General features: G+C 47.9%; 1 protein-coding gene across 3 annotated transcripts in view; it reads left to right on the top strand.

Moving 5' to 3' along the window:
• The window catches only part of LOC111159039 (sodium voltage-gated channel alpha subunit 10), a 95,633-nt gene that overhangs the window by 61,529 nt on the left and 17,118 nt on the right, over positions 1-16,986 (top strand). For 2 of the 3 annotated variants that reach the window (XM_022521409.1, XM_022521407.1), the window contains 6 exons: positions 5,368-5,727; positions 7,264-7,710; positions 9,059-9,199; positions 10,857-10,980; positions 12,032-12,186; positions 15,320-15,493. In XM_022521409.1, the coding sequence (XP_022377117.1) occupies positions 5,368-5,727; positions 7,264-7,710; positions 9,059-9,199; positions 10,857-10,980; positions 12,032-12,186; positions 15,320-15,493 (1,401 nt within the window). The remainder of the gene's footprint in view (positions 1-5,367; positions 5,728-7,263; positions 7,711-9,058; positions 9,200-10,856; positions 10,981-12,031; positions 12,187-15,319; positions 15,494-16,986) is intronic. The other variant, XM_022521408.1, reaches the window with a different exon arrangement.

The raw sequence follows: 16,986 nt of genomic DNA, 5'->3' as shown, positions 1-16,986 counted from the left end.
GATCTAAAACAGTGTACTTTCCTGAAACTTCAAGGTTCTAAATTTCTGGATTCTATTTCCTTTTACTTCTTTTTAATCAGCCCGATATTCTCCAAGCTCATCCCTTTCCTATAATAGCTTGACAGATGCAACCTTCTACATCTGACCCACAATACTAAGGTTTTGTTTTATAAACCTTTCCCCTAGGGCTACTGGCCATGAGGCTCATGATCTGCCCCACCCACATTATTGCAGGCAATGTTTCTGCCATTGCCACACAGATCAGGACCTTTGGAGCCTTCTCATATCAGTTTTCTTGTTGTCCTCAACATGACCACTAAGCTAGTGCCACACATTTGCTATCTTGAAATGGCAAGAGCTCTTTTCAGTGTACCAGTTTCTACATAACTCAAGGTAGTACATCTAGTTACTGTGACAATCTCTACATCTGTGAGTTAACATAACAGAAGTTTCTGTATCACAACATATTCAGTGCTGTTTGGGAAGTTCTCCTGGCGTGTCTGCTTTGAGGAGTTACTCAGGTATCCAGTATGATATGATGTCACCATCTTCAATGGGTGACCTCTACAGTGGCCATGGGAGAGGATGAGAAAGTGCGTTGGTGTTTTATGGTTATGCCTGAAAGTAGCATACACTACTTCTGTCTCCATCTGCATTCCATTAGCCAGAATCCAATAACATGATGTCAACTATTTGCAATTGAAGTTGGAAAGCAGTCTTCCTTTGTGTCTGAGAGGAGCAGAAGTGCGTGGTGACTATATAGCCAGTCTCTGTCATGCCCCATAAGACTTTATTATTGTATCGACTCAATGCTCATTTAGATTCACCCTCAGGCTTAGCACATCCTTGTTCTTTTTACATTCTTGCATATGATACTTTCCTTCTGCCTGAAGATTTTTTAGAATTTCTTTAAGTGGATGTCTTCTGGCAAGAACTTCTCTCAGTTTTATTTATCTGAAATTTGCCATTCAGTTTACCCTTGTCTTTAAGTGCAATTTTTAATGAATGTAAAGAAAGTTGATAATTAATAGTTACTTTTTCTCAGTTCATTGAAGATTTATTTATTCCATAGTGTGAGTAGTTCCTCAGTGATGAGTAGTAAGCTTTCAATTTTAACTGTTGTTCCTTTCTCTCTGGGTACTTTTAAAATATTCTCTTTGTCTTTGCTGTTCTGTAATCTCATTAGTATGTGTTTAGCTATGCATTTATTTATTTTTTCATTTATAATGCTTAAGATTCTTTGATTTCGTGAATCTACAGATTTGTGATTTTCTTCAGTTCCAGAAAGTTCCAAGACAATATATGGGCAAATCTAGCCTCCACACCACTCTTTCTTCTCTTGGACTTTTATTAGATGTATTAAACTCTCCCACTCTATTCCCTGTGTTCTTATGGCTTTTTGAAATTTTCCATCTATGTCTTTCTGACTACTTCTAGATAATTTCTTCTGTATATCTGCAATTAATTAATTCTTTTCTAAACTGTATTACATCTTATGTGAAACTCCTCCATAGATTTTTTTTTAAAGATTTTTACTTATTTATTTGACAGAGAGAGATCACAAGTAGGCAGAGAGGCAGGCAGAGAGAGAGAGAGGGAGAAGCAGGCTCCCCACTGAGCAGAGAGCCCGAAGCGGGACTCGAGCCCAGGACCCTGGGATTGTGACCTGAGCAAAAGGCAGAGTCTTAACCCACTGAACCACCCAGGTGCCCACCCTTCTAGAGTTTTTTTTTTTTTAAAGATTTTATCTATTTATTTGTTAGAGAGAGAGAGAAAGAGAGAGAGCACGAGCACAGGCAGAGTGGCAGGCAGAGGCAGAGGGAGAAGCAGGCTCCCCGCCAAGCAAGGAGCCCGATGTGGGACTCGATCCCAGGACGCTGGGACCATGACCCGAGCCGAAGGCAGCCGCTTAACCAACTGAGCCACCCAGGCGTCCCCCTTCTAGAGTTTTTTAATGTTGTGTTATATTTTTCATTTCTAGAAGTTCCATGTGGTTATTTTTCAAAACTTATTATTTATAATTTATTGTTCTATTCCCATATCTTCCAGTTTGTGTTTTATTTCTTTAAGCATATTATATCTACTTATACTGTTATCTCTGGCTAATAATTTTATTACCTAAGGAAATTGAGCGGCAGTTTCCACATACACATCCTGGATCTCTCTCCCTCATGATGCCTCATTATTATGTATTTGTTTGTTTTACTGCAACTCTTAGACACTTTTGGATGGGGATGCTTTGAGACCTGGGATGCAGGCTGGTTTCTTCAGAAAGTATTTGCATTCACTTTGTAGGTTTTGTAGGTTTTTTGTAGGTTTTCTCTAAATTAAATTCTCAGGTTGAATCAACTTAGTAATGTGAATTCTAGCCAAAATCCTGTGTGAGCACCACTTTGGGGATCTAAATTCTCAGTGTCAGTTTCCCTCTCTCTACCTGGACTAGACATTTAATTTCCCTGGCATTCTCCTGGGTTTATTTCTGGTTTGTCCTTACATGGAAGTTAGAGCTCTTTGGGATCTAGTCTTAAAAGGGGGAAGAAATGCCTGTTAGACCTTCTACATTAGACAGGCTCTGAGATAAGTTTTCTGCTCTCCATGCTTCATTAGACCATTAAAACCTATGCTAGATTCACTCGGTTTTGCAAAATCTTCAGAGAAAAAGCTAACTTCAACAATCTGTTTCTATATCTGAATTCCCATATTTATTTAATTTTTGGCTAAAGAATTTACTTACATTACTGATAGACCATCAACACAATTTAGATTTTATTATCCAGCATTTTTAAAGATTTTATTTATTCATTTGAGAGAGAGAAAACCAGAGATAGAGCAGGAGCAGAGGGGGAGGGGCAAAAAGAGAGAGAGAAGCAGACTCCCTGCTGAGCAGGGAGCCTGATGCGGGACTCCATCCCAGGACCTTGGAATCATCACCCAAACCAAAAGTAGACACTTAACTGACTGAGCCACCCAGGCATCCCTATCCAGCATACTAAAGAACTTTTTGATGGAAAGGAAAACCCAAGGGGGATCCAGTGTAGTCTACCATATTACCTTGTCTATTGATATTTGTCATAAGGTCCACTTTATCACCAAGTGGTGACCTCCCCAGTAGAGGACAGACTTACCTTTAGACTTACTTTTCATTCTATTCTAAAAGTAAAGCATCCTAATTAAAGTAAATTGAAAATATAGAGAAAAATTTAACTCTAAGATCCAAGATATTTGGATATATTTCCATACAAATATGCCTATGTTACCAACTTGGTTTATTTCCTTCTTGTCTTTTCCCCTCTAAATAGATGTTTTTATATTATGAGATTAACTAGAGAATTGGTTAATTAAATGTGAAGCAATATTCAGCAGCATTTAAAAGCAATAATTTATAAATCTTATGTGATATTATAAAGAAATTCTTTTTGAGGGACACCTGTATGGCTCAGTCAATTAAGTGTCTGCCTTCGGCTCAGGCCATGATCCCAGGGTCCTGGGATGGAGCTCTGCCTCAGGGTTCCTGCTCAGCAGGGAGTCTGCTTCTTCCTCTCTCTCAAATAAAGAAAATCTTTAAAAAAAAATTCTTTTTGATGTATTGCTAAGCTGGGCAAAGTGCAGAGAAAGCATTTGCATGGAGGTAGAGGTGAGATTCTTGGGAATCGTGGACACATGTGGGGCTGCTTTCCTGGACCCCTCACTCTAGACACCAGCAAGAGCCAGCCAGCTCATTCAGGGGCTCTACAGCAGGCACTCTGTAAATGTGTGTTGACTGATAGCTAACACTAGGGGCCCCCAAGCTCAGATATCTCTAGAACAGCAAGTAAAGGGCTCTTGTTCTCTTGCCTTCCATAAAGACAATAAAAGAATTCATAGAGGACCACTCGATTCATGCCCCCTAATTACAATTACACACGATTTGCTTGCAGTTTAACAAAAGGTTAATTATGGACAACAAATTGCTACCTAACAGGATTCTAATATTAATTTCTAAACTCCCTACCCCCACCGCAACTAACTAAGGAACCAGTGGAAACTTCTATTAGATTAAGGCAAGAGTCATGTCTGGTCCTTAGCTTATGGCCAGTGAGCATACCCGTGTGTCCCTCACTGTCCCCAGTCGTGCCCCACAAGGGCCCTACTCCAGTCTCTGCCTTTGCACTTGTCCAGAGTTTACTGTGAGAGTAGAGATCTGTGGCAATGATGTTGCTAAGGAAACTTGGCATTCTCCCAATACCCTCTGCAAAACGGCTCCATCTAGTTTCCAGTGCTCAATGTTTGTTTGAGCTTATATGCTGCCTCTGTGTTTAGTCTACAAAACTGGTGTTTTAGGCTCTGCTTCCAGTATGAGGAGCATAACTTTCAGGTTGGGTCTAAGGTGAACATAGGCCATTGCACGCCCCTCCCCCATAGGAATGGAACTTCCTGCATAAGAGGATTAAACCTCCCTTGGGCCTTACTGCTGTGTGGCTGCTGAAATTATTGTTGCACTGTTCTGATTGGCATTGCATCTTAACCCCTACGCCAGAGTCCGACTTTTACTAGGTGCTCCATAAATACCTATGACAGTAGAACCCAAATATTTCTTTCTAACAAATTAAAGAAACACACAAATATATTTTTTAAAAGTCTACATATCTATATTCATAGTGTTTATGCTCCCTTGTGGGACTTAGCATGTTTGGGTTTACAATGAAATCTTTTTGGGTCTTTGCCTATTTTTCATAACTAAGCCACTAGTTCCATGAGGGCAAGAGCGCACATACCTCTCTCTGTATACCCCACAAGTTCACACAGCGCCATGCACACGCATGGCTAGCATTCAATGATGTGAAACAAGCAAACATGTAAATGCTGGGTCCATGAAATCACATACTTGCCATTTCAGAGCTGGTGGTGGTAGCAGATGCTGTCCGTGGCCCCAAGATGAGAACTGCCCTAAGATATGATTCACCAGTACTTCTCAAATACAGTGGGTCCTGACCTCCCTGCAAAAGGCTAAGCTTACATCAGGTCGGAAATGGGTCATTATCACTTATTTGTGAGCTCCATCGTGCCACATAGAATAGGTCAACATTCAGGAAGCCTGTGGCTACAGAATAGAATACGTATGATAAGACCATCGCCTCAGTATAAAACTCCTAACTGCCACAGTTGCTGAAGCATGTTGATACATAAGGACCCATGGAAGGCTGGTCATATTTTTAAGTAACTGATGACAGAAAGAACGGTCTCTAAAAGCAGCTTCCTGGGAGCACCCCCATCTTAATGAAATGAGCTGCCTTGCGCTTTTCCCTGACCTTTGGTTTCAGGTCAAAGCTTGAGATGAAAAGGGATGAGAACAGTAGCCTGGACCTGACAGTCTCTGTTTCTCTGCAGCTTCGGGTCTTCAAACTGGCCAAGTCCTGGCCAACCCTAAATACACTCATCAAGATCATCGGGAACTCGGTGGGGGCACTGGGGAATCTCACCATCATCCTGGCCATCATTGTCTTTGTCTTCGCTTTGGTTGGCAAGCAGCTACTGGGGGATAATTACCGCGACAATCGGCATAATATCTCTGCGCCCAATGAAGAATGGCCACGCTGGCACATGTATGACTTCTTCCACTCCTTCCTCATCGTCTTCCGGATCCTGTGTGGGGAGTGGATCGAGAACATGTGGGCCTGCATGGAAGTTGGCCAGAAATCCATATGCCTCATCCTTTTCTTGACAGTGATGGTGCTGGGGAACCTGGTGGTAAGTGCTGAGCCTCCCTGGGGGCACTGTCTTGGGGACAATGGAGAAGACTTCTGGGTTATCCTAAGAAGCTTTGAAGTTGCCCATTTTTATGCCCCCATCATACCTCCCTGACTGTAAGTCTTCAAACTTTGCAAAGTCATGTGGGGCATGTTCTCAGAACTGTCCACAGGAAGGTAATCTGACTTACTGGCATGAGCACATAGGAGAGGGATGGAAAGACCTGTTTAGAATCCCAGCTCTATGACTAGTAAAGCTGGATGACCCAGCACAAGAGACAATCTCCTCAAGCTTTAATTTCCTTCAAATCAAGAAGATAGTGCTTATTCATAGGCTTACCCAGGGAATTAAACTACAGGAGATGACATATGCAAATTGCCTAGTGCAGTGTCTAGGCCACAACAAGAACTCAGTAATTGTTAGCTGTTTGTTGAAGAAAAATTTCCTTCTCCACTCTAGTGGGTCTCAGGAGATATTTTTCTCTAGGGCCATGAGAGCTGACTGATTTCTCTGAGCTACACTGATCCTAGCTATGAGCAGGAGGGCGGGCACGATGAGACAAGGGGAAAGGGAGAAGCTGGGTCATGGACAACAACCAATGCCATAATGTCAATAACAAAATCCACTCCCACATTTGGGAGCACCTCACTGAAGACCTTTCTGCCAATTGCCCCCCCCCTTCTTTATCCTAGTTGGCCCCATGACCTCAGCTTATCCCCACCCACTGTGGTTCTGGGCACCCTTGCTGTACCAGTGCTGGCTGTTGTAGGGGGACATGTGAACACTCAGAAGCCCCTTTCTTACTGCCCTGAAAGTCAACCAATTTGGATTCTTTTCTATGAGGGTCTTACAGACACAAGAAAGCTAAACCAGAAGAGATGAAACAACAAACCCAAACTTTTCAGTCTTTCCCACCTGGGTCCTGGAGCCAAAGATGTCTTCCCCCCCAGTTCCCAAGATAGGGGGTTGGCTGAAGATCCTTTCTTCCAGGCTGAGCTCAGCATGCCTGCAGAGCTACAGGGGCCCTAACCCTCAGGCAGGAATTTTCTCTTTCTGAGCACTCTTAGAGCTCTCAAGTAGTTTCCTCTTCACGACCATTCCAGAAGGATGGGAGTCCCCACTCTCTGCTCATGGGAGAAGAACATGAAGTTAGAAACAGCAAGGAGATTACCCAGGACCCCAAGGCAAGGAAAAGAACCCAGGGCTTTGGCAGATGACAGTAGTCCCAGGGCAGACCCATACGTGTTCCTTTCTGCTATGCCTGAATGTCCCTTGGTTCAGCAGGGCTGATCCTTCTCCATGGCAGACAATGTGTTTCCAAGCCTTGTCCACATGAGGCAGGTTGCTTGGGACATCCCCAGGACTCCCCTCAATGGCTCTCAAACTGTCCATCCCCCCAGAAGGAAAGCACATTGGGTGGGCAGAGAGAGGCCCAGGTGTGGCTGTCTTGCCCTCTGGCTGGTTGCCAACCTGGCAGACTATGGAGGAACTCAGCTTGTTGGTCAAGCCATCATTGCTTCCACTCCTACTCTCCAGGTGCTCAACTTGTTCATCGCCCTGCTGCTGAACTCCTTCAGTGCTGACAACCTTGCAGCTCCAGATGAAGATGGGGAGGTGAACAATCTACAGGTTGCTCTGGCACGGATCCAGGCATTTGGCCATCGTACCAGGAAGGCCATCTGCAGCTTCTGCACCAGGCCCTGCCTGCTGCCCTGGCCCAAGACAGAGCCCCAGCTGGTGGTGAAACTCCCACTCTCCAGCTCCAAAGCTGAGAACCACATCACTGCTGATGCAGCTGTGGGGAGCCCCAGAGGGCTTCCAGTGTCCAGAGGCCCCAAAGATGACTACAACGACTTCATCACCAACCCCAACATATGGGTCTCTGTGCCTATTGCTGAAGGAGAATCTGACCTTGATGACCTGGAGGAGGATGGTGAGGAGGATGCTCGGAGCTCCCAGCAGGAAGTGATCCCTCAAGGGCAGGTGAGAGTCCTCCCACGGGACAGCCTGAGGGCCGGAGTGACGGGGCAGAAGGGAAATTTGAATAAGGAGGTTGTCCAACATCAGGACTGGCACAGACTTGATGAGCCCCGGGCAAATCAAGTCTATGGGCACCCAACGTCAGGAAGCAAATACCATGCCAAGTTTCTGAAGGAGGTGGCCTTTGAGCAGAGCCTGGAAAAAAGGGTCAGAATTCCCCAGGCAAGTGAGAGCAGGGGCAGGACCTTAGTCTCAGACCACTTTCAGGTTCTTGGGATTATCTTTTGCACAACTGCCCCTCTTAACTTTGCCCAACTCAGGCTCTGTGCCTAAGACGCTAATGAGACTTCTCTAAGAACTAACAAGACTCCCCAAAGAACAGATGTTGTCCAAGAGCGAGAATCATCTGATCTTCATCAGATAGGAGTCCTGATCATCATGGGACTCATTTATCCAGATTTATCCAGATTTTCCAAACAAAGGATGTCACAGGGAAATGACACCTTTTCTTTTTGGCCCCAAAGAATTCAAAGCACATTTAAGCCTTTTGGCAATGTATATAATTTTAAATACTTTGCACAGTTCCCTACTACCTTAAGCTGATGTATCAACCCTCGTTGACCTCTTCTCAGTGACTTTGGCACGGTATGGAAGGCAGGGGTCCCTGTGGGGTCTGGAGGCAGGCAGGGCGGCTGGCCAGGCCACTAAGTGGCCTCAGACAGCTGTGCTTTGAGTCTGTAGCTCTACCACAGCCTTCTTCCCCTGCAGCTGTCACTTCTCTTGTGTTCCAGCAGCTGCTATTATCAGCTGCCATATTTTACATGCCTTTGTGTGGGTGACAGCCGAGGGCAGGGCATCACCATCCCCGGAATAAAGGACATGAACTTCATGATGACTGTGTCCACTCAGAGGCATTTTCAGATACTTTGGGGTCCTTGGGGGACTTCAGATGGCCAAGGTCTCGATCTCTCTGACTTCTGGACAAGTAGTAATGGTCGTGGTTAACATCTATTGAGCCAAACGCTTCATGCCAAGTGTTTTCCAAGCATTCACAGATTTAGTCAGTAAAATCACTGAATAAAGTAGATCTTGCCTTCTCAATTTTGCAGGTGGGAGAAATGGAGATCAGGTTGATACATGGCTTGTAAGTAATGGAGCCAAGAGTTTAAAAGATCTGGTTATAGAGACTCCAGGCTGACTTCACACAAGCGTGTGTGTAAGAATGCTGGTATTTTTGCTACAGAGATTAGGTCCTTATCTCTGGCAGACTATGAGGGAGAGATCTCTTCAAACTGAGAAGCAATCAGCTGAGGGTGGACCCAGGTGCCCAGATGGGACCCTCTCTCACTAGCAGGAGCAGTTGCAGCAAGTCGGGAGATGCAAGGGTCACATAGCACCCGGGAGCCCAGGCTCTGGAATGTCCTCTGAGGACCTGGCTTCCCATGAGGGTGAGAAGTGGAAAGACAAGGCTGCTACCCAGGTCCCTGCAGAGGTAGGTATGTGAACTTCCGGGAGGTTGAACAGCCCGCCAGACACTGACCGGTGGGATGGTAGGGGCCAGAGGATGGGGCAGCTCGGGAAGTGGTGTTTCAGACTGCAGTCAGCACATAACCTCACGTCTCAACGTGAGAATTCTTAAGGTCTGTCCTCACCTCCAGGCTGGTCGGCATGATTTCAGTGGAAAGAAGGGGGGTTCCACAGTTAGGAGGTAGGCGGTGATGAGGATGAGATCTTCAACCTCTCTGAGTCTTCTTGTCTTCCTCTCTGAAATGGAATGGTAATGCCTACCTGAGAGGATTCTTTTGAAGCTTAAATGAGATGCCGCTTGTCAAGTGTTTAGTTCCTGCCTGAGATGGAATAAGTGCCCAGAAAATGACAGCCAAGAGAAAAGGGAACAAAAGACAATGCACAGAGAAAGTGTCTTTCTGAGCCAGCAGATGAAAGTCAGAGTCACTCGTGGGTGAGGAAGTCTTTCCTGTGACTCCCCCCACCCCCAATCTCTTTTGTCCACATCATTTTTTCCAGCCAAAAACATTCTGGTGCTCTGTAGAGGCTGTCCGTAGCGAGTAGTGTACTGACAGCCTTACGCAGCCTGAGCAGGAAGCAAAATTGGGGTTTGGGAATGTCATATAAGAGGTAAAAGGAAACTTGGTGGTTTCATTACAAATCTTTGATGAAAATAAGCTACAGGGAAGAGGCATCTAGAAAGATTTAGTGTCGTTCGTACCATGGCATTAAATTCAGGAATTTAACTTGACACCTAGCCTCTGAGAGCTGACGCCATGACAGGCTCCGGGCTGGGCAAAGATGAGGAAGACATCATTTGTGCCCAAAGTTATCGTGTCCTTCAGTCTGAGGAATGTCAGCCACTGGTTGTGTGCCCCTGGGCAGGGATGACCACAGCAGGGTGAGAGGAGAAGGTGGGCTGAGCTGGGGGTGGGGGACCAGGGCCGAACAGAAGCCACTTGGTTCCTGCTGGATGAGGTTGCCACCTTCTACATGTGGACATCATTGTTTCCTTCAGAACATTCTCAGGATTCCCCTGGCTAGTCATCTCTACTCAGTGTTTTCAGCACACAGCTGCTGGGTATCGGTTTTGGTTTGGTTTGGTTTGGTTTGGTTTGGTTTTTTCTGTCCATGACCCCAGCCAGGCAGAGAAGGGCCTGACAGTGACAGATGGGGACCCACCCCACCATTTGGGTCCATTAGCCAAGCTATCAGGTTTACTAATATGAGAGCAGCTTCAACTCCTAATTGAATTCATCTGGAGACATTATAGGGCTGGAGCTGCCAGGAGGGCAGCAGGGCCCCTGCAGCATTGCTCCCTGATTAAATATTCAAGCCCAGTGAATGCCACGAGTCTTTATGGGTGTAATTACAGTGTCTCGGGCCCTCGCCAGCACTCCATCAGGGGCCTGGAGGTTTAAAGCCTCGCACAGCTAAACCTCTGGGGCTCCGTAGAGAGCATCACTGTTCTGGCCTCAGCTGGCGAGGCCCCAAACACACGAAGATCACTGCGGTGGGTCCAGCCCCAAGGGGCTCTCCCTGCCTCTCGGAGCCCTTGGCCGGACAGACCTGCAGTAACCATGTGCAGACTCACTGGGGCCCTCAGAGAGCTGAGTTTGCTGCCCTGGGCTTCTGCCCTGCAGGGAGAGGACGACACGAGCTCCTCAGAAGGCAGCACGGTGGACTGCCTGGATCCTGAAGAGATCCTGAGGAAAATCCCTGAGCTGGCAGACGACCTTGAGGAGCCAGATGACTGCTTCACAGAAGGTAAAGCAGCGGCCACAGAACTCCCATGCTGACATTCATTTGGGCCAGAATCTCATTCAACAAGCTCTCATCTGGGCACCTGTGTGTCCGGGGCCCTGGCCTGGGGTCCATGGAAGACAGACACACAGGGCCGCTTGCTGCCTCCTCCCCCAGTCAGGGTGGGGGGCCAGCATCTGACACAAGCACCACGGTCACAGCAGCCTAGTGGGCCCACGTCAGACCCGGCCACCTCAACACGGGCCTTCCTCCTCACCCTCAAAAACACCTCAGAGTAATAAACCAGGCCTCTTGAGGTTAAACAGGGAAAAGGTAAACACTCTTGTTTGGGGACATAAAGGACCAGAGGAGGGTCAGGCTATGTCTATGTCCCTCAGTCTTTGGTGTAGCTCTGAAAGGCAGAACAAATGTCCACAGCCATAGCTCTCTGAATGCACCACATCTTGTCCTAAAGGTATAAAACACATCTTACTCTTTGTTTCCCTCCATGTCTAGAATAGAGAGGCACATTGTGTTCTCACTAGATATGCTGGCAATAAGGGGATAGACATATAGGTCACACTATGAAAGTCATTGTGGCTTCAACAATACAAAAAAATCTATAAACTAAAAAACAACACTTCCTTGAGTTTTCAGTTCCACACAGCCCTGCGCTGGACTGGACCCAGGCTCCATATTGGCCATGTGGTGGCCTCTCAGGTGAGCAAGGGCTCAGGCATAGCCCCTCAGACAGCATTGACTCAGGCCCCACAACTTGCCAGGCTTCCAGAAATGGGTGTGCATAGGACAGGGGCCACACGTATCCTCTCCAAGAAGGACGATAATTGGAGAGGACTTGTGAGTGGGTGACCTCAGTGGTAGGGAGGAACACCCAAAGGGCAGGATTGAGAGGCTGCCTGAGAGGGGTGCAGCTTCTCTCATATTCCGGAGAATTCCTTCCCTACAGGGTGGCAAGTGGGTTTCCCAGCAGAGTGCTTTCCCAGCGGGTCCAGACCAAAAGTGCTCCTCCCTCCCCAGGGGGAAATCCCTCTCCATCAGTCACCTCTCCCCACAGGCTGCCTTCGCCACTGTCCCTGCTGTAAAGTGGACACCAGCAAGTTTCCGTGGGCCATGGGCTGGCAGGTGCGCAAGGCCTGCTACCGCATCGTGGAGCACAGCTGGTTTGAGAGCTTCATCATTTTCATGATCCTGCTCAGCAGTGGGTCTCTGGTAAGGGGAGGCGGGGTCCCTGCCCCAAAGCTCTCCAGATCGGGTCTCCCCAAAGCTCTCCAGATCGGGTCTCCCGCAATCCCAAGTGCCTGGAGCTGGAGCAGGCAGCTCCCCCTGATTCCTAGCCTGAAAGTCCCCAACCGATGGCAGAAGAAGCTGCAGCCCACCACACGGGCTCCTCTTAGGAGCAGGGGAGGGTGGATGTTTGTGGTCCACATGTCCTGGCCTGCAAAGCCTGGCTGCAAGTATTTCAAGCAGTGAGAGTATGCATCCACTTTATAGACCAGGAAATAGACACTCAAGGGGCCTGAGGCACTTGTTCATGTTACCCAGCTTGTCAGTAGCAAAACCTACCTCTACCCTCATCTGATCCCAAAGCCCTGGCTTTCTACCCCTTGGCCTCCCAAACACCAGCCTTCTCCAAAGGCCCAGTGCAAAGATTGCCATCCTCCTGTCTTATCAAGCCACTTGCAAATACTATTATTCATTCTAGGCTCACAGCACATCATTATATCTGCACTTTTCATAAAGTAATTACCTGGGGAGCTTGCTAAAAGGCAGATTCTGAATCAGAGCTGGGGTGGGGCCTGAGAATTGGCATTTCGAACAAGCTCCAGGGGATGCTGAGGCCGCGGGCCAAAGACCACACTTTAAATAACACAGCCTTACAGGCATAGGGATGCTGACTCAGGAGCCACTTCCTTAGCCCCTTGCTGAATGGCCAAGGAGGACAAGGAAGGAGGCTCTGATTGCTCCCTGCACAATCTCAACTCATCTTCCCAGTGGACCGAAGTAGCTGTAGACACGGGAGAGGACTCGCCATCCCCAGGTGTCTCCCTCTTACGGATGAGGAAGGCACAGCCCAAAGACATGAAGAGGCCTGCCTGGGGTCCCAGCTAATTAGTTAAAGGAGGACAAGAAGCCCGCTTTCCTGACTCATGGCTCCAAGTGTCTTCACTTGGTTTGTTCTTTCTGTGTCATTTACTCCCTAAAAACAATCTATTGGATATCTGGGCACCTACTTAAACACCAGATATCCCAGGAAGGGTGCCAAAGCCACACTGTGTACTGGTTCAGCCTCGGGGAAGAGCAGGTGAGAAGACATGATCTGGGGTAGGGGGTCAGGTGTGCAATGGCACTACACCGAGGGCAAAGAGAGTCTCTGGAACCAGGGCTGCTCTGGCATTGGAGAAGGGGAGGGTGTGGCAACATCTGAAGGGGTCACAGCTGGGTACAGGGTGGTGACTGTCCGTGGCCCCAGCTGGCTCCGTACAGCTCTGGTACACTGGCCACATAGCTGGGCAAGAGGGGGCTGGGTGATTTCTCCCCACCCTCCCCTCTTTCCTGTCCTCCTTGACGAGGACAATAGTCACATTTGCTGTTGACAAGGTGCTTTCCTCATTACCTCCTCCACTCCTGTCTTTCCCCATGGGCCTCCTCTCCTCATTTCTCTTCTCCATGCTCTCCTGCTCCTTCCTTTCTTTCTGTTCCCCTACTCCACTCACTCCAGCTGCTCCCCTCCCTCCCAGCAGGGAGTGCAGATCCTGCACCAGCTGCTGGGCCCTCACCTCCCCATCTCCTTCCCCAAGGGACTGAACAGGCTGGCACCAAATTTAGTCTTCCTTATGCTTTTACTTTGAGTACTTTAAAAAAAAATAAATAAATAACATGAGTTTTCATCTGACAAAGTAAAGTGCAAAAAAAAAAAAAACTTGGAAATCATGGGAAGATGCAAAGAAAAAATATCACCCATTTTCCTATCACTCAAAGAGAATCTCACTTTGAAAACATTTTGGTATACTTCCTTCCCATCTCTCTTATGCATATAATACATAAATATTACAAAGCTGAAACCACATTTATGCATTCTGTAATTTCTCAGTAAATTCTCACAGTAAATACACTCCTACTAGCTGACTTAGTGGCTGCAGTGCTTTCCATTACGGGAATGCACCACCATTTATGTAAATAATCCCACTGTTTACTTCTAATAAGCACTGAACAGCGTATGTCGACTCCTTTGAGGACATTGGCTTCTTCCCCATCTTGGGTCCAGTTAGAAGCAGAATCCGCAGCAAGGATTCCTGTGCAAGCAGCTTATGGAAGGCGTGCTCTGAGGGGAAGCCCGTGAGGGAGGCAGGACCAGGAGAGGAGGTAGAAGACACAGCTCCCACACAGTCCACCTCAGCTTGATCCCACGGGAGCTATGAAGCAAAAAAGGTGTCACAGAGCTGTGCCACCTTGAAGCAAAGGGGGTAGTCACTGGCTGTGGCTGCCCCCAGACCAGGCATTTGGCCTCCCAGGCATTTCTGCAGGAGGAGGCAGTTCGCCTCAGCCCAGGGAGGTCCTTAGGAAAAGGGGGCATCCACCAGCTGTTAGCAGCCAACCTCACAGCTGCTGGGGGATGGCTGCCCTGGCCCCTCCACGGGCATCTGGGTGGGGCACCAAGAACATCAAGTGTCCTTAGGCTAAATCCGTGAAGGCAGAATTGCTGGGCTCCCGAAACCTTTGAGCCCTCATGCCAGATTGGTCTCCCAGAAGACTGAACTGGTTTGCAGCCCCCAGTTAGGCAGGAGAGGAGGGACGTCCCCACGGCCATAGCAACCCTGGCCTTACCCTCGTTCTTTTCTCTCTCCACCAATCTCTTAAGAGAAAAATGACATCTTCTTTCCATTTGAATTTCCTTAATTACCAGTGAGCTAGAACATTCTTTTTCAGAGGTTCATGGACAATTCTTACTTTCAGTTTTGTGAACTGCCTGTGAACATCCTTTGATGCTTTTATTTTTAAACCAAGTCGCTGTTAGGATCCCTTTGGTTCACTTCCAAGCCCCAATTTGAGAAGGTTTCTTTTCTCCCTTGCTTTCAGCTCCCCTGCAAAGAGTAAGCCAGGCTGCGGGCCCGTTGGCTCCAGGGGGTCCTGGTTTGTATCACACAGTGCCTCTTCCATTGGCCCTCGGAACCCCACCCCACACACATGTACCCTAAGCAGAAAAACAAAATGATACAGGCAAGCTGGTTCCCAAAGTCCTCCCAGGGGCTGAGGGCAGGGCTGGTGGGGTCCTTCCTTATCACTGGGCGCCAGTGCTGTGGGTCCAGGCAGCCTACCATTCTGCTCCCTTTCTTCCCTCCAGGCCTTTGAAGACTATCACCTTGACCAGAAGCCCACTGTGAAGGCCTTGCTGGAATATACTGACAGGGTGTTTACATTTATCTTTGTATTCGAGATGCTGCTCAAGTGGGTGGCCTATGGCTTTAAAAATTACTTCACCAATGCCTGGTGCTGGCTGGACTTTCTCATCGTGAATGTGAGTGGCTCATGGGCACTCATGGGGTTTGGGGTCCTCACCTCTAAGGGATAGCTGTTGCTAGCACCAAGGAAGTGGTGGCCTCGCCTCGTGGGCCGCTCCATAGTCTTGAGCTCTTAGCAAGAACTCTGAGAATAGCCTGCACACTGGGGAATGGTAAGATCAGACAGTACACGACTCTGGCACAGTGGGGATGCTCAGCTGAGTCCTCAGTTCCTAGGCCTCCACCCACAAGACCACTGACTGCCCTTCGTATTTGACATCCAAAGCAAGATGACACAGGAGGATCTCAAGGGTCTTAGGACCTTGCATCCCTTGACAGGGCTTCTGGGCAAATGGGAGCCAAGGACTGCACTACCCAGAGAATCTTCCCACCTTCTGCTTCAGTGGTCCTCAGCCCTGGCTATACTTTAGAATCACCTGGGAACTCTTAAAAATACAGTGAACCAATACTGCTACTCCCAGAGATTCAGATCTCTCCAGTCCTAGGTGAAGCTCAGGCATCAACATCTTATAGGAGCTCCTAGGCATTGTCCAATATGTATGCAGCCAGGTGGAGAATCACCGAGCTTGCTCCACCAGCTTCTCCCCAGTGGCACTAAAAGGGACAGAGGGTCCTTTGGAGAGATGCTGAGTTGAAGCACATGTGTTCAGACTCACATTAACCTGGGGCCACTTACCACTGCACGAGGGGATTGACTAAGTGCCTCCCACATGCTAGACCTAGGATTCCTCACTTCTGTGAGGAGACCATTCTCAGTGAAATCTCCAAAGAGCCTTCCTTGCCCCCAAAAGCCAGGAGTGGTCGCTCTCTCTCATCCTACCCACAACGATCCTCTATCTCTGTCCAGGTCTTTGCCCTCTTGGCTTTGCAGGATGGCTGCCCGAGTTATTTGCTTACTGTGGTACAGCTGAGGGTCCCCACTGGCAGGGGGAGGCTCATGCTGTGTTTGTCTCTGCCTCCCACACTCCAGCAGCCACCAGGACCAAGGGCTGCACATCAGAGGTGTCAGGAAATGTGTCTGTATTCAGTGCTCGCCTCCTGAAGCTGGATGGGGTCCAGTACAGAACATTCTGTCCAGCCTCCTGTGCTGGCAGGTCCCCCACAGCAGGTCTGTGTACTCAGTTCTCTTCTTGCCTGATACCAACACGCTGGCAGCATCAGGACACTCTACCACAGGGATTAGCTGTGAGGCCTGAAATCTGAGTCACAGGTGATAACTTTGTGCATATAAAATAATTATTCATAAATGAAGGAAAAGTGTTTTCTTCTGGCTTCACACCCCTATTAGGGGCACAGTCACTCTTACCTACATACGTCTCACTCATTGAAGTCCTGATCACCTTCAATGCTCACCCTCTCATTCCATCCATCCTCCTAATTCTTCCTTTTGATCATCCATCCTTCCATCCACATATCCCTCCTTCCATCTACCCAGCCATTCACCCTTCCTTTTTCTCTTCTTCTAAACATCCGTTCATCATTACTTCTT

This window comes from Enhydra lutris, unplaced genomic scaffold (genome assembly GCF_002288905.1).
Source record: "Enhydra lutris kenyoni isolate GAN:26980312 unplaced genomic scaffold, ASM228890v2 scaffoldscaffold66, whole genome shotgun sequence".
NCBI lineage: Eukaryota > Metazoa > Chordata > Mammalia > Carnivora > Mustelidae > Enhydra > Enhydra lutris.
Note: the sequence above shows the minus strand (reverse complement) of the source record. Positions and strands in the feature narration are given on the sequence as shown.